Source organism: Leucopleurus acutus (genome assembly GCF_964270905.1).
Source record: "Leucopleurus acutus genome assembly, chromosome: 19".
NCBI lineage: Eukaryota > Metazoa > Chordata > Mammalia > Artiodactyla > Delphinidae > Leucopleurus > Leucopleurus acutus.
The window spans coordinates 45,950,874-45,975,631 of NC_139161.1; the positions used below are offsets into that span (position 1 = coordinate 45,950,874).

The 24,758-nt window shown below is 37.2% G+C and overlaps 1 protein-coding gene across 2 annotated transcripts in view; it reads right to left on the reverse strand.

The window, feature by feature from the left end:
- The window catches only part of SSH2 (slingshot protein phosphatase 2), a 242,815-nt gene that overhangs the window by 129,093 nt on the left and 88,964 nt on the right, over positions 1 to 24,758 (reverse strand). For both annotated transcript variants that reach the window (XM_082861024.1, XM_082861023.1), the window contains exon 3: positions 13,192 to 13,235. In XM_082861024.1, the coding sequence (XP_082717150.1) occupies positions 13,192 to 13,235 (44 nt within the window). The remainder of the gene's footprint in view (positions 1 to 13,191; positions 13,236 to 24,758) is intronic.

Here is a 24,758-nt window from a genome sequence, read left to right on the forward strand (position 1 = left end):
TATAAGACATGAGAAAAATACTTCGCCACCTCTAGGAGGCATCCCCATTGCATAGTCTTTAGTTCGAAGATTTCACACATCAATCTCAAACTGTTTCCACAGAGGGCTGTGGTCATAAAGAGCCAAGCAAAGAAGGCTTTGGAGGTAACAGCCTCTACTGTGATGGGCACTGTAGTTGTGTTCTATTAACTCACCATAGAAAGGCCTAGTTGATAATAAAAGGGTGCACTAATTTGGTTTACTTCCATTGGAAAACCAATAATTGTTTTGTCCAGCAGCCTTATGACATTGGCTTCAAAATCTCTGAGGCCTGGGTTGGGGTCTTTGGCCTGGGTTTTTTGGACCTTGATGGGATGGACAGACTGATGCAAGAAGTTGCAACACACACGGCTGAAAAAGTACATCTGGATTGTCATGTGGGTGCCATGGAGGTACTGTACCCACATACAGAGCACTGGAGATGATGGTAGTACCTGTGGCTTTCTCTCTCTCTTGCAGCTCATTGACAATGTCTTTTTAAAAGGTTAAACTTAAAAAAGAATATTTGCATAGCACGTTGTGATTACTGAAAGTAGACGTTTTCTTTTAACTCAAAAAGGTACAGAAACATATTGGATTGTGGTTAAAATAAAAAATTCATTGCTATTATCAGTTATTTAATTGTCAGATCTTATAACTTACAGCACTATCTAGTTCTTATAGGGAGATGTCTCCTTGGTTTTAGTAGTTAATACATAAATAATTGTTAATTACTGAGAACTTTTTATTTTGCTAGAGGCATAATTTTACATTTTTAACCTTCCTGTTTGAAGACTCAAGCTTTACCTATAAAATGTTACTGTATATTTGTCAATTATTCCTTGATACAGTTTTTTTTTAAAGTATCAATTTTAAGGACAACCTAGGAATTTGTCCATTTCATCTAGATTATCCAATTTGTTGGTGTACAATTGTTCATAGTACACTTCTATAATCCTTTTTATTTCTGTAGAATCAGTAGTAATGTCCCCACTTTTATTGCTGATTTTAGTAAATTTTTTAAATAATTTAATTTTATTTATTTATTTATTTTTGGCTGCGCTGGGTCTTTGTTGCTGCACACAGGCTTTCTCTAGTTGCAGTGAGCGGGGGCTACTCTTTGTTACAGTGAGCAGGCTTCTCACTGTGGTGGCTTCTCTTGTTGCAGAGCATGGACTCTAGGTGCATGGGCTTCAGCAGTTGTGGCTCGCAGGCTCTAGAGCGCAGGCTCAGTAGTTGTGGCACATGGGCTTAGTTGCTCCGCGGCATGTGGGATCTTCCCAGACCAGGGTTCGAACCCATGTCCCCTGAATTGGCAGGTGGATTCTTAACCACTGCACCACCAGGGAAGTCCAAGTGATTTTTTTTTTAATTTTATTTTTTGACCATGTGGCATCATAGTTGCCTGACCAGGGATAGAACCCGCGTCCCCTGCATTGGAAGCGCGGAGTCTTAACCGCTGGACTGCCAGGGAAGTCCTGATTTTAGTAATTTTAGTCTTCTCTCATTTTTTCTTAGTCCATCTAGCACCAGAATTTGTCAGTTTTGTTGATCCTTTTGAAGAACGAACTTTCTGTTTCATCAATTATCTCTATTGATTTTCTAGTCTCTACTTCATTTATCTCTGCTCTAATCTTTATTATTTCCTTCGTTGTGTTAGCTTTGGGTTTGGTTTGTTCTACTTTTTCTAGTTCCTTCAGGTGTAAGGTTGGTTTGTTGATTTGAGATCCTTCTTATTTTTCAATGTAAGAATTTTTAGCTATAAATTTCCCCCTTAGCACTGCTCTTGCTGTGTGTGTCCTGTAAATCTTGGTATGCTGTGTCGTTTTCATTTGACTCTAAGTATTTTCTAATTTCCCTTGTAATTTCTTCTTTGATGCACTGGTTGTTTAAAAGTGTGTTGTTTAATTTCCATAATTTTGTGAATTTTCCCGTTTTCCTTTTGTTACTGATTTCTAACTGCATTCCATTGTGATCTTAGAAGACACTCTGTATGAGATCTATCTTTTAAAATCTATTGAGACTTAATCTGCGGCCTAACATATGGTCCATCTTGGAAAATGTCCCATGTGCACTTGAGAAGAATGTGTATTCTACTGTTGTTGGGTAGTGTTCTGTATATGTCTGTTAGATCTAGTTGGTTTATTGTGTTAAGTCTTCTATTTCCTTACTTATCTTTTGTCTGATTGTTCTATACATTATTTTCAGTGTGGTAATGAAGTCTCCAACTATTATTATAGAATTGTCTATTTCTCCCTTCAATTCTGTTTTTGCTTCATACATTTTGATGGTTTGTCATTAAGTGCATAAATGTTTATAACTGTTATATTTTCTTGCTGCATCAAATCTTTTGTTAATACAGAACATCCCTCTTTGTCTCTTGTAACCTTTTTGATTTGAAGTCTACTTTATCTGATAATTAGTACAGTCACCCCTGCTCTCTTCTGGTTACTATTTGCATAGAATATCTTTTTCCATCCTTTTACTTTCAACCTGATTGTGTCTCTGGATCTCAAATAAGTCTCTTGTAGTTGGGTCATGTATTTTTTATCCCTTATGTCAATCTCTGTCTTTTGTTTGAAGACTTTCATGGACTCATTTACACTTAATTACTGATAAGAAAGGACTTGCTTCTCTCATTGTGCTATTTATTTTACACATGCCTTAAAGCTTTTTTTGTCCCTTATTTCCCGCATTACTCTCTTCTTTTGTGTTTTCTTGAGTTTTTGTAGTGAAATGTTTAAATTCCTTTCTCATTTCCTTTTGTGTATGTTCTATAGCTAATTTCTTTGTGGTTATCATGGAATTACACTTAACAACCTAAAGTTTTAACACTCTGAATTCAACTTATACCAGCTTAGCTTCAATAACATACAAAAACTCTGTTCCTTTACAGCTGTCTCCACTCCTTTCAGTTTCTGATGTCACAACACCATTATTCATTGTGTCCCAAAACATAAACTAATAATTCTTTTAAATGCATTACTCTCTTAAATTATGTATAAAACAAGATTTGGAGTTATAAACCAGAGTTACAGTAACACTAGCTTTTACACTAATCATTGGGGGATTTTTAGTTTAAATGTATTAGTCTCTTAAATCACGCAGAAAACAAAAAGTGCAGTTACAAACCAAGGTTACAATAATACTAGCTTTTATAATTGCCCATGTATTTACCTTTACTGAGATCTTTGTATCTCCATATGGCTTTGAGTTACTATCTGATGTCCTTTCATTTTACCTTGCAGGAAGCCCTTGGGCGTTTCCTGCAGGGCAGGTCTAGTGGTCATAAACTCCCTCCGCTTTTATTTATCTGGAATATCTTAACTTCTCTTTCTCTTTTGAAGGGCAGTTTTGCCAAATATAGGATTCTTGGTTGACTGTTTTTTTCTTTTAGAACTTTGAATACATTGGCCCATTGTCTTTTGGCCTCCGAAGTTTCTGATAAGAAAAATTTTGGCCTCCAGATTTCTGATGAGAAATCTGCTGATATTCTTCTTGGGGATCCCTTGTATGTGATGATGCACTTCTTTCTTGATGCTTTCAAGAGTCTTTCTTTGTCTTTGTCTTCTGAAAGTTTTATTATAATGTGTCTCAGTGTGTGTCTCTTTGAGTTCATCTTAATTGGAGTTTGTTGAGCTTCTTTGATATTTATAGTGTCTTTCAACAAATTTGGGAAGGTTTTTGTTGTTGTTGTTCTTGATTTTTGGCTGTGCCACGTGGCTTGCAGGATCTCAGTTCCTGAACCAGGGATTGAACCTGGGCCACTGCAGCGAGAGCCTGGAATCCTAACCACTAGGCCACCAGGGAACACCCAAGTTTGGGAAGTTTTTAGCCATTATTTCTTTAAATATTTGCTCTGGCTCTCTCTCATCCTTCCGCGTTTCCCATGATATATATGTTGGTCCTCTTGATGATGTCCCATAAGTCCCTTAAGTTCTGCTTGCTTTTATTCAGTCCTTTTTCTTTCTATTCCTCAGACTTGATAATTTCCATTGTCCTATCTTCAAGTCTGATGATCTTTTCTCTTGCCTGCTCAAATCTGCCTCTGAATCTATCCAGTGAATTTTTAATTTTAGTTACTGTACTTTTCAGCTCCAGAAGCTCTTTTTTGGTTTCTTTTTAGATTTTCTATCTCCTTATTGACATTTCCATTTTGTTCACACATCATTTTCACAACTTCCTTCACGGTTTCCTTTAGTTCTTTGAACATCTTTAAGATGGTTGTTTTAAAGTCTTTGTATAGTATATCTGCCATTAGATCTTTTTCAGGGACGGTTTCTGCTATTTTTTTCTTTTGAATGGGTCATACTTTACTGTTTTTTGTATGCCTTGTGATTTTTTTGTTGAACACTAATAATGTGGTATTAGTGTGAATCTAATAATGTGGTTAACTTTGGAAATCAGATTCTCCACCTTCCATGGGGTTTACTATTTTTTTGTTATTGTTTTTGTTTTTCTGATTGCTGTAGGCCATCTCCGTGCCAAGGATCAGTCTGAGATATAAGTTTAAGGTCTTCTCAGGTCTTTTCTGAGCCTTTCCCTAGGCATATGTGGACATATTCTAATTTTCCCCCTATATGAGCTGCTTTTGAAGTCCTGTCTTTAATGTCTGACTCCCAAAAGGTGGAAAGGCAAAAAGTGAAGGGGGAGGAAAAAAAGGGTGCTAGCCCTTTAAATCCCTGGATGTCACTTCAGCATGAGGGAGAGGGGCTTGCAACAAAGGGGAGAGATGCAGCAATACTGGCTGCCTGCCCCTTTGTCTGCACCTCTATGATCAGAAGTGGCACTCGGCTATCAGATCACAGATCCCTGATATCTGGAGGACAGGGTCTTTTTTGCCCACCCCATCTTATATGAGCCCTGTGCAAGCTACACCAGGAACATGTGCACAGCTGCCTACCATGTGGCTGAGGGGGAGGGATGGATAGCTACTAAGAGCTAAGAGCTGAAATTGACCACAATTTACCCTCCAGTTCTTCCTCTAGTAGTTGCAGGCCTTCAACAGACTCCAGAGTTGGAAAATAGTTAAGTCAGACAGATTCTGCCAAGTCAATTTGTTGTGGAGATAGAGAGCCAGATTCCTGGTGCTTCCTACTCCACTATCTTCCCAGAATCCTCTCCCAGCAGTAATAGGTATTTGACACTTTATTAGTCTCTGGAGTTTTATACTATAAAAAAACAACTTTTCAAAAACTTACTTTGGCAAAGTCAAGAATTGAGGGGTAATTGCTTTCTGTTGTTTTTTTTTTAATACCCTGAAGAATAACATCTGGGGGGAAAAAGTAAAATTATTAAAAGAAAAAAACCAAGTAAAATTATTTACCTAGCTTTAAAAGATATACCTAATTTCATTATGTCTGCAATAATTAGTTTGCTTTTCAAGTCAGATTTAAGAGGAATGCCTGTTGTAGCTACCAGAAGCAGAACATGTCAGATAAATATAAAATAGAATCTGTGAATACATTCTTCAGAAACAGAGTACTTCAGGGAAGTGAAAATTCTTACTCTTGTTGAGTGGCTAGGAAAAGAACCTTTCAAAGTGTGCACTTACCAATTTAAACGGGCTACTCCATGCAGTGGCAGAACTCAAGAGGATGAGAGGATAGCTCACTACATCCCCTGGTGGCCACATCAAAATACTTATAAATAGCTGTAAGTTCTCTGGATCAGAATAGTAACCCATATGGTGGGAGGTGGAGATTCAGACTTCAGGAGGGCCAAAAGCAAAAGATGAAGAGCTTCACTATCATCAGTTAGAGATGGTTTTTAAATACACGGAAAGCTCTACTTTTGTAAATCAATCAATCACATACACACATATATTCTGCTATAAGTTCAATAAAAGGCCTCTCCATGAAATATTAATATCATCATTCTGTTTCTTAAAATAGAAAACTGAGGTGAGGGGGGCATCTTACTATCAAATGGCTCTGAAAAAAAAGTTCCTTGTACTGTATCAGCAATTTTTCTATGAGATTGCTCCAAAATTAAAAAATATACATATGAGGATAAATTATCAGTTCATATTTACAGCAGACTTTTCCTCTTTACCACTTTTTTTTTAAAATTTTAAGTAGAATACTCTTATTCTCTAGGTTAACAAATTCTTTAACTAGAACATATACTCAGGTAGAAGTACATCTGTTTTCCTTCCACAGCCTAAAGATGGGCAATGTAGTATTTACTGTCATTATGACATTTAAATCCATACAAAAATTATTTCACTAAATAGGCTGAAATTAAATGAAGTCGTATCTCAAGAGAACCTGACGAGGTACCAAAGAGAGATCTGGAAGAAAGAGTTGGCCACAAAATGAATGCATTAATAACACAGTACCATTGTGAAATTATATCTTACACAAAGACATGCCCTGATTCCATGTTTTCTTTGAGCTGTCTTCAAGCTGTTTCCACTTGACTACTGCCCTGTTGTTTCACATGTTCAAAGGTGAACTCTTCATATGTGTTCACAGAAGTTCTCTTTTTCAACTATATCATTTCTAGTAAAGATATCAACCAATATTCTATTCTCTTTCATTCATTCATTCAATAAACAAGCACTTACTGAGTGGCAACTACAGGCTAATTGCTGTGGATACTGAGATAAAAGATACAGTCCCTGTCCTCATGCTGCTGTCAGTTGGAGGTGATTGCCCACCTCTAGCCATTTGCCTGCAACAGCTTCCTGAGTCATTTTCCTGCCTCCTCTCATACTGCATAACACTGCCAGACTCTTTTCTGGCATTCATGCCATTCTTCTAGACAAAGAGCTATCAAATCAAAACTCCTCTGCTCTTAAGATATAGACAATTGTCTTCTTATTGTCCCTGGAACACATTAGCACCTACTTCCAGACTTCTGGGGATATCCTCCCACTCTCCCCATCCTCCTATATTTGGAATGCTCTTCTTCTGTTCTCCTATCTAATCCCATTCGTTCAAGACCCAACTCTTCCCAGGATATTTTCTGATACTCCTCTGGCCCACACTACTTGCTCTCTCTCTTCCCCACCTGCAACAAAACTTTCATTGTTAGGTTTGAAGTACTTAAGAGAAAATAACACGTTTTCAAAGGTGCAGAACTTTTTCAGTAGATGGTAAGTAATTCTTTATGTCTATGAAAAACTGAAGAGGAAGAAATTACGTTCTAAAACAGGAGAGGTTTAGGGCTAAACATGAAAAATAACTACACATTCAGAGTAATTAAAAATAGTAACAAATATTATACATGTTGCTTGAGTTGAAGGGAGAAAACATAAAAACTGTTTTGAGTGGCTTAAACATTCATTTGTCTAAGAAAAGTAGTACGGGGGGTGGGTGGGATTTCTTTGAGATGTTTGAAACTATATTATTGTACAATACTATAAATTGCTGAGCCAAAAGACAATTTCCTAAAGGTTATTCTTTCTCTTTACTTTATACAATTCTTAGCTTAGAGTTGATATATACAGAAATGTGAGAATTCTACTATAATTAAAATATTTTCTAAATTTAGATCTAAGGTACTTTGTTTCCTTCCACAACTAGTCACCTTAAAAAAGATGTCTTGGGATTTCAAGATTTATTTCAATGGCATCTTTCTTTTGCTCACTTTTATTTATTATCTTGCAATTTTATTAGGTTGACTCATATGAGATAACCATTTATAAATCAACATGATTGAATATTGGTGTGTTATATGGTTTCGTTTTATAGTCACCTTCCTGGCTGTTCCCCAGTCAGCAAAGTGGGTTATGACACAAGAAGACGAAAAGCTATCAGTTCATAAATATGCAAAAGAAAAGACTGCAGGGACTTCCCTGGTGGCACAGTGGTTAAGAATCTGCCTGCCAATGCAGGGGACATGGGTTCAAGCCCTGGTCCAGGAAGATCCCACATGCCACGGAGCAACTAAGCCCGTCAGCCACAACTACTGAGCCTGTGCTCTAGAGCCCGCGAGCCACAACTACTGAGCCCACGTGCCACAACTACTGAAGCCCACATGCCTAGAGCCCATACTCTGCAACAAGAGAAGCCACTGCAATGAGAAGCCCGCACACTGCAACAAAGAGCAGCCCCCGCTCGCTACAACTAGAGAAAGCCTGTGTGCAGCAACTAAGACCCAACGCAGCCAAAAATAAATAAATTTATAAAGAAAAAAAAGGAAAAGGCTGGAACTGAATTTCATCCATTTATATTTTTATCAAAAAGGTAATAATACACAACCTGATTTTTAGTTCTACAATTATGTTTTTGTTTTTGTTTTTCGGTACGAGGGCCTCTCACTGTTGTGGCCTCTCCCGTTATGGAGCCTGTGCTCTGGATGCGCAGGCTCAGCGGCCATGGCTCACGGGCCCAGCCGCTCCGCGTCATGTGGGATCTTCCTGGACTGGGGCACGAACCCGTGACCCCTGCATCGGCAGGCGGACTCTCAACCACTGCGCCACCAGGGAAGCCCAACAATTATGATTTTTTTTAATGCTTAACTCCTGGGAACAACAAAGCAGCGCCAGAATTAGATATCATAAAAAGGAGCTGGTGTGACATGAGTAGATCATTTGTTTTTTAATTATAGTAAAATATATATAACATAAAATTTGCCCTCTTAAATAACTATTTTTAAGTGTACAAGGCATGAAGTAATTCACTGTTGTTCGTTGTTCAATTATCACTACCATCCATCTCTAGAACTTTTTTCTCTTCTAAAAATGAAATTCTGTACCCATTAAATAACTCCCTATCCATCCTCCCCTATCCCCTGGCAACCAACATTCTACTTCCCATCTCTGAGAATTCGACTACAGTAGGTACCTCATATAAGTGGAATCATACAATATGTAATCCTTACGGAACTGCCTTTTTTCACTTAGCATAATGTCCTCAAGGTTCATCATAAATTGCAGGATTTCCTACTTTTTTAAGCCTGAATAATATTCCATTATATGTATATGTTACATTTCGTTTATCCATTTATCTGTCTATGGATACTTGGGTTGCTTCTACCCTTTGGCTAATAACGTTGCTATGAACATGGGTGCACAAATTTCTCAAGACCCTGCTTTTAGTTATTTTGAGTATATACTCAGAAAGGGAATTGCTGGATCATACGGTAATTTCTAATTTTTTCCCACACATTAACATTTATTAAACGTTTTGAGTACTATACACGATAGAATTATTGGTTAGTTATTTCTTTATTAATCAACATTTGGGATGTTTCCAAGTTTAAAAAATATGTTGCAACAAATACTCTTGGGTCCATCTCTTTGTTCTGGATTAACTTCTAAAAGTGGAAGTTCTGGGTCCAAATCCAGAATATTTTGAATTTTAATTGATACTGCTAATTTACACTCTAAAAAGGTTGTACCAATTTATAAGGCAGAAAATGCTATTTTTTTGGATACTAATAATCTAAATCTTTGCTAACACAATGGTTAAAACGTGTTTTAATTTTCACTTTTTAATTCTGTGAAGTTTAGTTTCTAACTTACTAATTTTGGTTTCTAGCAATATTCACTCTCAATTCATTACCTCTGAATTCTTAATTTTAGCGTGCTTGTTACTAGATTACTCTTTTTTGTGTGAAGAGCAGCCAATTCTTCCATCATTGTAACATCCATGGAATCTCACTGAAGATCAGAAACAGAAAATGAGACAGAATGAAGGGAGGTTGTGAACATGAACATTCTCCAAGAAAAGGGAAGAGTACCCCCAAAAGATTCAGAGATCATCAAGGTTGCTACTCCCACCACACGCAGAGAGTGCGAGGGCTGGCAGGCAAGGCTGCCTCCACGTCAGTTTCAAAGGTGCCAGGTAGGTGGGCCCTTGCAGAACACTGCATGGGTGGTACTCCAAGGGAGCCAGAAGTGCAGGGCTGCTCAGGTGATCCCTGGAGATGACACCACCACTCCAGTGAGTCCTGAAGGCAGGACTACTTCCCCACTGGGTTTAGCAGGCACAATATCAAACCAAAGAGGATTATTCTTGAGCCTTCAGATCTAATGGGATTTGTCTCAGTAAGTTTTGGACTTACTTGGGCCCTGTCATCTTTTCTTTCCTTTCTATTTCTCCCTTTTGGAATGGGAATGTCCAGCCTATGCCTGTCCTACCATTGTATTTTAAAGTGTATAATTAATCTGATTCCACAGGTTCATAGCTGGAGAGGAATTTTGCCGCAAGTCTCACCCATATCTTATTTAGATGATATTTAAGGATTTTTTTTGTGTGTGTGTGGTACGTGGGCCTCTCACTGTTGTGGCCTCTCCCGTTGCGGAGCACAGGCTCCGGATGCACAGGCTCAGTGGCCATGGCTCACGGGCCCACCCACTCCATGGCATGTGGGATCTTCCTGGACCGGGGCACGAACCTGTGTCCCCTGCATCGGCAGGCGGACTCTCAACCACTGCGCCACCAGGGAAGCCCATTTAGATGATATTTAGATAAGACTTTGGACTTTAGAGTCGATGCTAGAATGAGTTAAGACCTTTGGGGCTGTTGGGATGTGATGAATATATTTTGTATGTGAGAAGGAGATGAATTTTGGGGGGCATGGGTGTAATGTTATGGACTAAATGTTTATGTGCCCCCCAAGTCTGTATGCTGACGTCAACCTCCAATGTGATGATATCTGGAGATGGGAACCTTTGGGAGGAAATTAGGGTTAGATGATGTCATGAGGGTGTGGCCAACATGATAGGATTAGTGTACATTCAAGAAGAGGAAGAGAGCAGAGCACCCTCTCTCTTACAGCCATGTGAGGACTCAGCAAGAAAGCAGCTGTCTACAAGCCAGGAAGAGGGTTCTCATCAGGAAGCAAATCTGCCAGCACGTTGATCTTGGACTACTAGCTTCCAGAACCGTGAGAAACAAATGTCTGAAATTTAAGCCACTCAATCTATGGTATTTTGTTATAGGAGCCCAAGCTGACTAAGACAGGTTGTTTGTTTTTTTCTTGCTGAGTTGTAAAAGAGTTCTTTTTATATTCTGGATATTAATCCCTTATTAGCTACATGATTTGCAAATATCTTCTCCCATTCTGTGGGTTGCCTTTTCACTCTGTTGTTGTGTCCTTTGATGCACAGAAGTTTTAAATTTTGATGCAGTCTAATTTATCTATTTTTGTTTGTTTTTGCCTGTGAACATTGGTTTTTAAAGGTAGCATAGTTTGAGCTAATTATACTAAAAGATTACTTTTAACTTATGACTTTCCCAATAAATGATATTTGGTTAAAATAAGAGATTAATGCAACATCTTTTTTTATTACCTGGAATTGGTATTAGTTTCAATGATATACTGTTTTTATGGTTCTTAATGGTTTGACAATTCAGTGCTATGAATAAGAAAATAGACTTGCATTGCCTCATCATTATGTAATTTTGGGGGACAATTACCCCAGTAAATGCATAAAGAAATTAACCCAGAGATCTTTAAATCTGGCCTAACAGAAAATTTAAGAATCCTTTGGAATCCTTTTTCATTCTAATGGGAATAAGGTTATGATGTCTCTGGTAAACAATGAGCTAAAATTTCTTCTAGGTTTCTGTCTCGTAGTCCTATGCAAAAGAATGACACTTCACTGTCAGATCTTCCCTAAGAGACAGTGAGAAATTAAGCTTTAAGCCTAAATTTTTGTAATAAGGCAGGAAAAATATTGCCAATAACCTCAGTTACTGATGAAAAGAAACTGTTTTTATACTAAGTTGTGGTTTACACAAGCGAGGTATATATATATATCAACAAATACACGATAATTTATCATTAAGGAAGCATTCCCTTTAGCCAGCTTCTCCACAATGAACACATTTATTGTATCCGTTCTCAGTATCATCTAGTGATTGAGTTCAGAGGACACAAATTTGGTAGCATTTAAATGACTGTCTAGAACTTACCAAGACTATTTCTTGTGGGAGGGAGTTGATTAAAAAAAAAAAACATTTTATTTCACAGACATTTAAACAAATATTTTTAAAAGGCACTTATTTCTTACAAAAGATGTACCCTACTGTGTCACAGTATAATAATGTTTATAACAGGAAAGTTGAATTCCATGCAATCTTGAGAAATTAAAATATCATATAATATAGTTTGTTGCATACAACATTGACATTGCTATTACGGACTTTCAAAGTTCTAAGGATTTCAGTGAATTCTGAACTATTGAATCTTTAATACTACCATAAAAATTTTAAAGAAGATAACAGAAATGTTATTATATATGTCCTAGATGTCTCTCATAATTTTTTTCTTTTAATGGCAGCAGGTATTGGTATCCTTATAACATGCCCACTATTCCATGAGAGGGAGAAAAAAAATTTCATTGTATTTTAAAAGATTGGGTAAGTTACTTAGTATATTCTTTGTATTGAGGAAGTGAAATATTAACCAATCTGTAAAAATTGCCAAAACCTATCAAAATGAATGACAAAAATAAGTATAAAACCAAAGGCTGAAATGTTCCTTAGTTGACATTTTCCTAAAAGGTAAGGAAAATTTGCTTTTTTATTACCCAAGACAGTTTTAGAGACTTGGGTCAAAGCTGGGCCAATACTGACCTTTCTGCATTAAAAAAAGAGAAATCTACCACTTAATTAGTTACTTTATTTACTGAGGTATAACTGACGTACGACATTATATCAGTTTCAGGTGCACAACATAATGCAGTCTACCATTTAAAATCTTTCTGAGTCAGTAACTGGATTCTTAATTTTTTTTTTTTTTTTTGGCTGCATTGGGTCTTGGTTGCTGGGCATGGGCTTTTCTCTAGTTGTGGTGAGCGGGGGCTACTCCTCGTTGCAGTGCGAGGGCTTCTCATTGTGGTGCATTCTCTTGCTGCGGAGCACCGGCTCTAGGCACGTGGGTTTCAGTAGTTGCAGCACACGGGCTCAGTAGTTGTGGCTCACAGGCTCTAGAGCGCAGGCTCAGTAGTTGTGGAGCATGGGCTTAGTTGCTCCGCGGCATGTGGGATCTTCCCGGACCAGGGCTCAAACCCACGTCCCCTGCATTGGCAGGCAGATTCTCAACCACTGTGCCACCAGGGAAGTCCCAGTAACTGAATTCTTAAAGTAATTCCATTTTGAGAAACCAACTAAGCATCTTGGAAAACGAGGATCAACTAATATGACAAGACTGAGAAAGAATTAGAGAAAACACACTAACTACAGAAATACTATAGGATGTAATGAACAAACATACCTCCTGGGCTGAGATCGGCATTCCTCCTCCCCACTGTCTGCCTCCTGTATAGACAGAAAAATGAGGGAAAAAAATTTAAAATCTGAGGTCTCATATCATAATACCAACAATATAATTTTACTAAGCTTTACATGTAGGAATATCTCATTGATGCCGTGTACTTAAACTAAATTCTCTCCATAAAAAGTGACTTCAACCAATCCAGGGAGTTGATATATATCAACATAATTTATTCCTGGAGGAAACTTTCACAATAGTCTACAAATTTTTTTTAATAACAAAGTGCTCATAATTAAAAGAATTACCTCTGAAAACCAACTGAAGACGCTATGTTACTGTTATGTTACTTAAAATTAAAATGAGTGGGTATTCTGACTTTCACCAACAAATCTCATCAAGATGGTCTATTAATGATTCTGATCCCCAAAGAACCACCTAAACAATGAACACCATCTTGCAAAGTGCTCATGATCACGTCACCATTACCTTAATGGCTACTACTTATTGAGTATTTATAACATGCCAGGTGCCTTGCTCAACACTTTAAGTACATTGTCCAACTTATTCCTTATAAACTCAGAAGGTTGATGGTACCCTAGTTACACTGATTCTAACACATACACATAAATTGGGATAAATTTACAATCAATGTGACGAAAAAGCATTGAATCATAGTTTAATTGCAATATTTATTTTTTTTAGTGGCACATAAAGTAACTGAGGGTGTTATGGCAATTTAAGCTCAATGAAATATGAATATTTTACAGAAACTGAAATTCACAGAAAGGAAAGAAGTTGCTCAAGGAAACTCATGTAGTAAAGCTAGAATTAAAACTGATAAAATACTGCCTCCCCACACATTGAAAAAGCATATCATTCACCCCTGCCTAACCTAGGTTAGGAATTATTATATGTTAAGATACTATACAGATCTTCATGGAGACAAGAATAGCAACATGAAGGAAAAGTGAGAAAAGATGAGATAATTAATGATAGTGAGGTGCGAACTTTTGCTTTAAGTTTGCTCTCTGACATTTTATATTTGCACTCTGGTCACTTTTGCCCTATTTGGCAAACACAAAAATAGGAGGAGCAAAACAATCTCAAACAATACGTGTACTGTCTGCCGATAAGTCACCTACATTTTCGAGTTTATGGAACCATCCCCATTCACCTCTACATCATTCTACCTCCATTCCTGGGCAGCCACAACCAGCTCTATAACTTTTATTCCCATTTCATTTTCATTATTGATTTCAGGTATGCCCATTATCTTGCACAAAGGGAAGAAGACAGCAAAGATCCTACCCTCGGAGGTAGGACAGGGGAGGTGTCATGGTATATTACACTCTGCCTACAGGGAAAGTTTTAGGTTCAGAAGTATGCCCTTTAGGAAGTGAAAAGAATGGTGCTAAAATGAAAAGAACCGATCGTCTCTACAGTCAAGAGTCAGAACCTGGAAAGTTTGCAAGAATGAAAATGAGAAGACTCATAAGCAAAGATAAGTGTTAGATTTTGGAGCCCAAGGGAACTGTAATAAATAGAAATGATTTCCTGGAATCTCATTTAACAAATTATTCTTCATTATTGTTATCAGTGGTTAATAGATCTCTACTTCTGATGTATTCTTCTCATTTTTTAATTGTATGAAAAATTATATGACAATAGATATATTTAAAATATATGTAAATTATAAGGCACAATAATAAAATGAATACCTGTGAACAACATTCTACTTAAAAGCTAGAATAGTACCAATACCTTTGCATTTACCTGTGTGCTTATTTCCTATCTCCCATTCTTATCCTTCGCCCAAGATGTGAGTACTATCTTGAATTTTTAAAAAATATTTATTTATTTATTTATTTTGTGGTACGCTGGCCTCTCACTGTTGTGACCTCTCCTGTTGCGGAGCACAGGCTCCAGACGCGCAGGCTCAGCGGCCATGGCTCACAGGCCCAGCCGCTCCGCGGCATGTGGGATCTTCCCGGACCGGGGCACGAACCCGTGTCCCCTGCATCGGCAGGCAGACTCTCTAACACTGCGCCACCAGGGAAGCCCTTATTTATTTATTTATTTGGCTGCCCCGGGTCTTAGTTGCAGGACGTGGGATCTTCGTTGCCCTGTGCGGGATCTTATGTTGCGGCATGCAGGATCTTTAGTTGTGGCATGTGGCATCTAGTTCCCTGATCAGGGATTGAACCCGGGTCCCCTGCATTGGGAGCGCAGAGTCTTAACCACTGGACCACCAGGGAAGTCCCACTATCTTGAATTTTAAGTTTATAATTTTCTTGCTTTCATTCTACTATAAAAAATTTCATACATACAGAAAAGCTGAAACATCTTATAGTGAACATGTGTATCCACCATCTGGATTCTACCAGTAACATTTTTTGTATTTGCGTTATCACTTCTCTATTCATCTTTCTGCCTCACTGATCAATCCATCTTATTCTTCTGTTGCATTTCAAAGTAGTTTACAGTGTACTTGCCCTTAAATGTACATAATTAGAATTCGGTATTACAGTTCTTTCTTTTCTTTTAAGGTAAAATGTATATACAATGAAATAAATGCACAAATCTTAAGTGCACCATTCAATGAGTTTTGACAAATGTATGTATCTGTGTAACTCAAACTTTTACCAAGAAATGCAACATTTCTATCAGCTCAGAAATTTCTCTCATTTAATACCTGGCACAACCTAGAGGCAGCCACTGTTCTTACTTTTCTTCCACCACAATTTTTTTCCATCAAAAATTAGTATATAGCATATGACTCCATTTAAATGGTTTCCCTGTTCACATAAATAGAATCATATAGTATGTACTCTTTTGTGTGTGGCTTCTTTCACTCAGCATAATGTTTTTGAGATTCACCTATGCTGTTGTATGTAAAAAGAGTTCATTCCTTTTTATTCCTGAGGATTCCATTGTATGAATATACCACAGTTTGTTTATTCATCTCCTATTGATATATATACCCAGGATGTTTGAGTTTTTGCCTATTATGAATAAAACTTTTACATAAGCATTCTTTGCTGTTTTTTTGGTGGACATGTGCTTTTGGTTTTTTGTAGGTCATGGAACACATGCACGTGTAATTTTAGAGAAAATTACCAGGGCTTCCAAAGTGCTTATACCACTTTACATGCTTATCAACAATGTGTGAGAGTTGTAACTGAAGTCTAATTGGAAATTTTTTTCTCCTATAGTTACTGTTTTCTATGTCTTCAGAAACCTTTGCCTACCCTTTAGTCACAAAGATACTCTATAATATTTTCTTATTAAAACCTTTATGGTTTTATGTATAAGGTCTATGATCTATCCTGAATAAATATTTGTATGTGGTGTGAGATGGGGTGGAGGCTCTTTTTTTTCCCCATATCGATTTCAAGTTTTCAAGCACATTTATTGAAAAGACTTTCCTTTCTCCATTTGATAACTTGGCTCCATGTAAAAAATCAAATGACAGTGTAAGTGAGGTCTACTTCTGGGTTCTTTATTCTGTTCCATTGATCTATTTGTCATTCTTTACGCCAGTACTATATCTTTATTACTATAGCTCATAGTAAGTTTTGAAAGAAATATAAATCCTTTAACTTGATTCTTATTTTTCAGGATACCTTTATCTTCTAGTAAGACATTTTATCTTGAAATCTACTTTATCTAATATTAACATAGCTATTCCAGACTTATGCTCACTGATTGCAAGGTATATTTTTCAATCTCTTTATAACTTAAAGAATGTCTTTTATAGACAGAATGTAGTTGGATCTTGCTTTATTTTACCCATTGTGACAATCTTTGCCTTTTAATTGTAGTGGTTAGTCCATTAACATTTAATGTAATTACTGATATAGTTAGTAACATGGTAGAACCAAATCCATTTATTTTCTGTTTGTCCCCTATACCTTTATACCTCTGTTTCTCCTTTTTCTGTCTTATTTTGTATTATTTGAATATTTTTTAGAATTTCATTTTAATTTACATATTGGTTCTTTGCATTATTTTTTATTCCACTATTAAAAAAATTACATGATGTCTATATTGTTAAACAATATATTATTTAGTTTTGATTGTTTGGGGGCTTTAAAAATTGTATTACACTTATGCAGTCTTCCCAATATGTTTATTATTTTTTTATTTTTTGTCACACATACACACTGTATTTTATTTTTACACCAATATGTTTTTTAAAAACTAAATATTATGCTAATAAGATTCATCCACTTATTACCTATAGCTACAGTTCATTCATTTTTTTGCTGGGGTAAAAGACTGCATTATAGGAATATATCAAAGTTTACCCACTCGACTCAGATAGATTGGACTGTTCCTGTTTTTGGTGACATCAACCATGCTGCTACAACTTCCTTGAAATGTCTTTTGGTCTACATGCACAAGGGTGTCAATGGGATATAGGTACACCTAAGGTACCTAGGAGTAGAAATGCAGAGTCACAGAATAACTAAGGGTACAAGTTTACCAGGTAGTGACAAATTATTTCCTAAAGTAGTTGTGCCAATCTATACTCTCACCAGGAAGGAGTGAGAGTTTCAGTTGTGCTAAATCCTAGCCAACACTTAAAATCATCAGATGTTTTCTTTTTCTTTTTTGCCAATCTAGTGTTATATGTATCTCACCATGGTCTTAATTTGCTGTGCCTTGACTACTAGTAAGGTTGAGTACCCTTTTAGATGTTTATGGGCTATTACTAACTTAATATCCTTTCCCTCATACATAAAATGAGCTGACCAAAAAGAGATAATTCAAATTATTTTCAGCTTTTTTGGTAGATTTTTCTACCTATGAGAATTGTGATGAGAAATAAAAAGCAAAAATACCCTTGATGTTTCCTTAGAGGCCACAAACAGCTAAAACCAGTTACATCTATAGAGGTAAACTAACATCTATTTTACACTATTATGGGCCAGGTACTTTATATGTTATTTTATTTAATGTGCACCACAACCCTATGCAGCTTGCTAAAGGTCACAATGCCAATAAATGCCACGTGGAGTCATGATTTGAACTCAGGTCTACATTTCTGCTATAACCAGCTGCTTCTTAACTAAGAATCTGCATTTGGTACCTATACTCTGGGACAGTGGTTAGGAAGGGAACTGCAGAAAAAAGCATAACTTTTCTCATGGCTTATAATAAAGTAATATCCTTTGTCACCTTTCTTCTATGACTTCTACACTTTAAAATAGTGCCAAAGGAGTGGAAATTCCTTTGGCCCACAAAAAAAGCAAGTCAGAGAAGTGTTTCTAACACAAGATACCCAAATGACTTTTTTTTCTTTCTTTCTTAGATTAATACTACAATAGTCAGGCCAATGAATGATTTGCTTCCCTTTCATCTTACTTGGAAAAAGAGATTTAGAAAACAAAAACAAAAACAACTCAGTATGTCAAGGCATTATAGGCCTAAGGTAAAGTGGATTTTTTTTTAATGAAGAGTGTTGATTATGCTTATTTCAATGGAATTCACTGCCAAAAACGCAAAGATACAACATTGCTTATTCAGCAAGATTAATTACCAGATAATACAGTTATCTTGAATAGTGGCATTTAAATGGTAGTAAAGGGAGAATGCTTACCATTCTATTGTAACAAGTGCATACACCAGACCATATATAACCACCTACCTTGTCAAGTAACTTCACATATTGTTAGTTAAAAAAAAAAAAAGAAAAAAGAAATGCCAGTAGTCAACATGCTCAGAACATTAGAAATCACAAGGAGAAAAGTGTAGAGATAAACATTAGTTTCTTCTTAGTAAATAGAGTAATTTCTGATGTATAAGGAGAACTAATTAATTAAATGATTAAATATATGTTTGCTGACTTTTTTTTAATATTGACTTTTTTTTAATATTCCAGAGTCCTATTGTTAAGTAGTTTTTATTTAAAGACTATAATTTCTTCTTGATGTTCTTAAGAAAAATTTGACCTATAAACAATATGGTGTGAGATTCTGAATGTGCATTTAATTTTAGGGTATTCAGTAAACACTGACTCAAAAAGACACATGCACCCCAATGTTCATAGCAGCATTATTTACAATAGCCAAGATACGGAAGCAACCTAAGTGTCCATCAACAGATGAATGGATAAAGAAGATGTGGCATGTATATATATGTATGTGTGTATATATATATATATATATATATATAAATAATAGAATATTACTCAGCCATAAAAAAGAATGAAATTCTGCCATTTGCAACAACATGGATGAACCTAGAGGGTATTATGCTCAGTGAAATAAGTTAGAGAAAGACAAATATTCTATGTTATCACTTATATGTGGAATCTAAAAAATAAAATAAACAAATGTTTGTAACAAAACAGAAACACACTCATAGAGAACAAACTGGTGGTTACCAGTGGAGGTGGGGGAAGGGGGTAGGTAAGATAGGTGTATGGGATTGAGAGATACAAACTACTATGTATAATAAGTAAAAAGGATATATTATACAGCACGGGGAAATATAGCCATTATTTTGTAGTAACTTTAAGTGAAGTATAATCTATAAAAATATTGAATCACTAATGTGGTACACCTGAAACTAATATAATATTGTAAATCAACTATACTTCAATTAAAAAATAAAATACATAATTTTAGGGTACTCGGGAACCATTAAGTATGAATTGAAAAATTAATGTATTCTTATTAATCTACTTAATACCTGAGCATAAAAGTAGGTAACTAAGTAAAAGATGTTTGGAAAAAATGTAAGCGCCCAAGTCATATTTGCTGAGAAGTAGGCTGGAAGTGCTGCCAGCCTTGAAAAACACCAGGCTAGGTAGGTGTTAAGCAATAATTTCCCAAGCTTTATTGTTGCAAGATTCTTTACACTCTCCATACACTCCAATCCAAGTGGACTCATTCATCAGTTTTCAAAAGCAACTATTAACTTCCTTTGTCTGTGCTGTTTCATCATCCTGGAAGGCCCCTCTCCCCTCTCCTATATCCTTCCCTAGCATTCAAAGCTGGTTTCAAAAGCCAGTAGTTCATGGTATTTCTTCTATCACTTTACTGATAGGCTGTCTGCCTCCCTCCAAACCTGACCGTCACTGTGCATGTTTCCTGTGGCACTACCGAGATCTGTTTCTGGGTTACCACTGGGTTCTTGTTTTATGTTCCATTATCAGACTGTAATCTGCCTTATTTTCCCTTTGCATCTCACTCTGCATTTAGCACAATGCCCTAGGTGCAGATGGAACTCGATAAAGAGTTGAATGAATGCGTGATTAGAGCGGTGAACTAAAACCATGTGAACACTTGGAGCTAATTGGCTGTGCATTCTCAGCTAGTGAGGACTATGCCAGTTATGTTTTCTCCTTAGCCGGTTAAAAGAATAGTTTTTGTTGCTCAGGAGTTAGCCTGTGACGAAGATCTGGAAGTAATACCTTAGGTTTTCCCTTTGGTTAAACAGACAGAATCATTCACTTGCTCTCATTTATGTATTCATTCACTCATTCAACACTAATTGACTACCTATTATGTGTTAGGTACTAGGCACCAGGAATTAAAATTAAGCAAAACTGCCCTTATCCTTGGATAGTTCACATTGTATTAGGGGAGACAGTTCCATAAGCCAAAAAATTATAATGATATGTCATTTGGCTTACAGCAGCGGATATTCAAAATGCTATAGAAACAACAGAGGAGGAAATGACTAACTGTGGGGCTTGGATATGCTTCATAGAAGTTAATTTTCAGGCTGGGCTTGAATTAGTGGGTTTGTGTTGGATGGAAAATAGAAGGAAAGAGTATTTCAAGCAGAAACGTTGGCAAAAGGAACAGAAAGAGGAGTAAGAGTCTGGACATTTAGGGAATGGTGAGCAGCTATGAATTGCTGGAGCAAAGGTAAGGGTATTGGGGGTTAAGGCTATCAAGTAATATTGATGTTACGAGTCCATAAAGGTAGGAATATTAAGATAACAGTCCTATGATCACAAAAAGTGGTTGTGGATTATCCATTAACTGGACTTCAGATTATCCATCAGTCACTTCTGCCCCTGGGAGAAAATTAATACTGGGAGGTGTCTGTCAGACAGGATAAAGTAATCTGGTAGTCTTCCTAAGAATGGACGTGAGCTTCGAAATCAGAAAAGTCCTGCTTCTGGCTTTTGGAAGAAGCAAACGTGAAGAACACAGCCTTGAGGAGGAAGTAAAGGCACCATTTTGCCACTTGGTTACTGGTAAGAGAAGGCTTAGATTCTCTCCTAGAAACAAGAGACAAAGAAGATGGGGATGGAACCAGCAGTTTGGGTTATCCATTGCTTAATAACAAATTACTAATTTATTATATTTCATGATTTCATGGGTCAGAAATTCAAGCAGTACTTAGCTAGGCAATTCTTCTGCTCCACATGGCATTGCTAAAGGTCAGTCAGTGCTACTCAGGTGGTATTTAGCTAGAAGATGGGCCAGTAGTCAGGGTCCAGGCAGCTTTACTCATATGTCTGACATCTCAGCCTGGAAAACTGGAAAGCGGGGCTCAAGTGGAAAGTCAACTAGAACATCTATGGATTGGGCCTTCTCAAAGTCCATTGTGGCCTCAGGGTTGGTCTTTTCGCATGGAGGCTTAGAACTCCAAAAGGCTAGGCTCAGAGCTGGCACAGTGTCACTTCTGCCATGCTCTGTTGGTGTATTAAAGAAGTCTAGCCCAGGTTCAAGGGGAAGGGAATTAGACACTATCTCTCAGTGGGAGAAATGGCAAAGAATCTGCAGCCATCTTTAATCAACTCTACCAATTCTGGTGACCAGCTAGTAAGTATGTAGGCAAGAGAGTTAATGAAGTAGAACTTCTAAAGACTAGGGCCATAGAGATATCCAGGAGAGTAAAGAATAAAGAAGATGATTCTTATGTCAGTACAAGATGCACTGAAGGCCACAGGGATACTTTTATAGGCTGGTGTCTATAACAAAGTGTCCTCCCATTTGGAAGGCTGAAGATCAGAAAGGACCTGCAAGTGTGGTCACACACACACTCTACTGTCCAGGACCAGAATGAATAAACTGGGCACTCACATCTGAGAAGTTGGTCTGTAAGAAGGTCAGACACCATCAAATCAGCAGTCCCAATATAATTTGACTTTGTTTTAAAGTCTAGCTTAAATTGAGGTGAATAGTACTTGCTGGTATTAGGAACCAAAACAGAGAGTCAATCTAGTCATATTTTAGAGAGATGTAACATGCATTAAATAAAATATGGAAGCCAGATTACAGTGCAATACTTATTACCGACATCAAAGCCACACCATGCTCTCACGACAGGGTTTAAGAAGCCCTAAATAAACTTTCTTGCCCATGATTTCAAGCAGTAGAAAACTTCTGTGAGACACCTACTATTGCTCAAGTGTTTCCTTTGAATTCCTTTCAAATACAAATATGTATGAAACACAGTTGGAATGGTTAATGAGGTACTTCCTCAGTGATGAGAAAAACAGCTTGATTAGAATGTGACTTCAATAACTCTGTTTCTGAAGAACACCAAGTCTTTGGTCAACAGCTAGTTTAAGACGTATCACAGTCCAGTCACTGCCCACTAGAAAACCCGAGCTCTGGGTGTAGAGCTGTTATTGGATGCCTTTTGTTTACAATCCTTATTCCACTTAAACATTTTATTTAAGATATGTGACTTAACCCACCCACTTGCCATAATTAGAGAGTTGCTAGACTGTCTTTTCTACCACAGAGATCCAACTCCTTGAGGCTACTTGGTTTTAAAAAGCAACTAGTCTGAATCTGTCACATCTGACAAGCATGCAATACGGAAACTTCATAGGTCACTGGTTCTTAACTCTGGCTCCATTCAAAACCTTTTTAATAACAAAAATCTCCAGGCCTCATGCCTCCAGGCTTTTATTCTTTAGCTCTGAGGTGAAGCCAGTGGTGTGCTAGAGCCAATTGCTAGATTTTTAGGGATCTTATGAGACTCACATTGGTAGCTTGAAATTAGCCATGCTAGGAGTATTTACCAGGGAAGTCAGCAAATGCTACAAAGCAGCCCTTACCCAGAAAACAGGTTTTTGAACATTTACCAGCACACCATGAGGTGTGGGGCCCAAGGATCTGCACATTTTAAAAGCTCCTGATAACTGACAAGCAGTTAAGATTGAAAACATTTGTCTTTAAGGTCTGGAAAAACATCAAAAAGCTCAGAGTACACAGAGCTACTACTCCTCCAGATAACTGTGCTAGGTGCCAGGGAGATCAGTGACGATGGGAACTCAGCTCTCCAGAAAGATCTTACATCTCCCTTCCTAGACAGTAAGCTCTGTAAGAGCAGGATTATGTTTGCATAGTGGCAGTCATACAGAAGATGCTCCATAGGTATTAGATTAATTAATAAGTATTGCCCAAGGTATGGTAACCAGTAAGTGGCAAAATTGGGAATACACCTTAGGTTAACTCAGTATATCATGTGCCTCATCTCCATTCAATTATTGGTCATATCCTTGGTTTGTCAATCCAAAATGAGTGCTTAAACATGGAGTAGAGAGCAAGCAGCATCCGTCATAAGATAATAAGACTCTGCCTGTGTGCCACTCCATAATTTAAAGTCTTTTCATGACTATTATCTCATTTGAGCCAACCTAGGATAAATGCAGCACAGGTATGATTAATACTTATTTTTCAGCTGAAGAAACTGCCTCATGAAAGTGAGATAATTTGCTCAAAGTAACCTAAGAGTAAGGAGCAGTCAGGATTCTGTCTGGGAAGGGCAAATATACCTTCTACTGGAACAAACTCCTCCTCTTGCTTAAAGGAATACTCCAGGTACACCAATAGGGGCCTAAGACCTTGTCTTTATCTCCCTGTCCAGATTCTGTTTCCTTCTATTAAAGTGAAATTCCACATCCCACTCTCTGAAGACCTCACACTTGGTCCATTTCCTTCATTGTAGCCTGAGGCCTCAATACGGACATATGGTCTTATGTTCAGCCAGGACATGGTGGTACAACTGTACTAATTGTTTACACACTGAAATACCGAATGGTAAAGAGTGGTTGCCTAGAGCCCCTCTGAATGTTTCACGATCCAGCAACAATCAGGTTAATGCCTGGTAGAGTAGAGGACCTCCAGGTCTTACTCCTGCCTATTCTGATTGGTTGATAGCTGTGCCATATTGTTAAATATTCTGAATATCACCTCTACCCATGGCAACATCTTTACTGTTCTCTAACCTTTGGTTTAAAATTCTTGACTCTGATCTTAGCTTCACCTTGGAGATAGTGCCTCTATAATCTGTTCTCTTGTTTGTGTGTCCTGCTAGCTACACCCCACTTGCTTAGCTCGGCTTCTGGTTTTATTACCGGTCCTCTGCTATACATGATTAGCATTCCTCCACAAGGAATTTAAACTATAAAAAGCATTGATAACACCTGGGGGAGGCTAAGTACAATCCACGTATGAAGAGTCTTTTAATATTAAATCTTTGAATTGTTTATGGATATAAAGAATTAGACTATGGTCAACCAAAGTTTAAGTTGAAACATTATTCAGAAATAAGGTCAAAGAACACATGCAGAAGGGTAATGAAGCAAC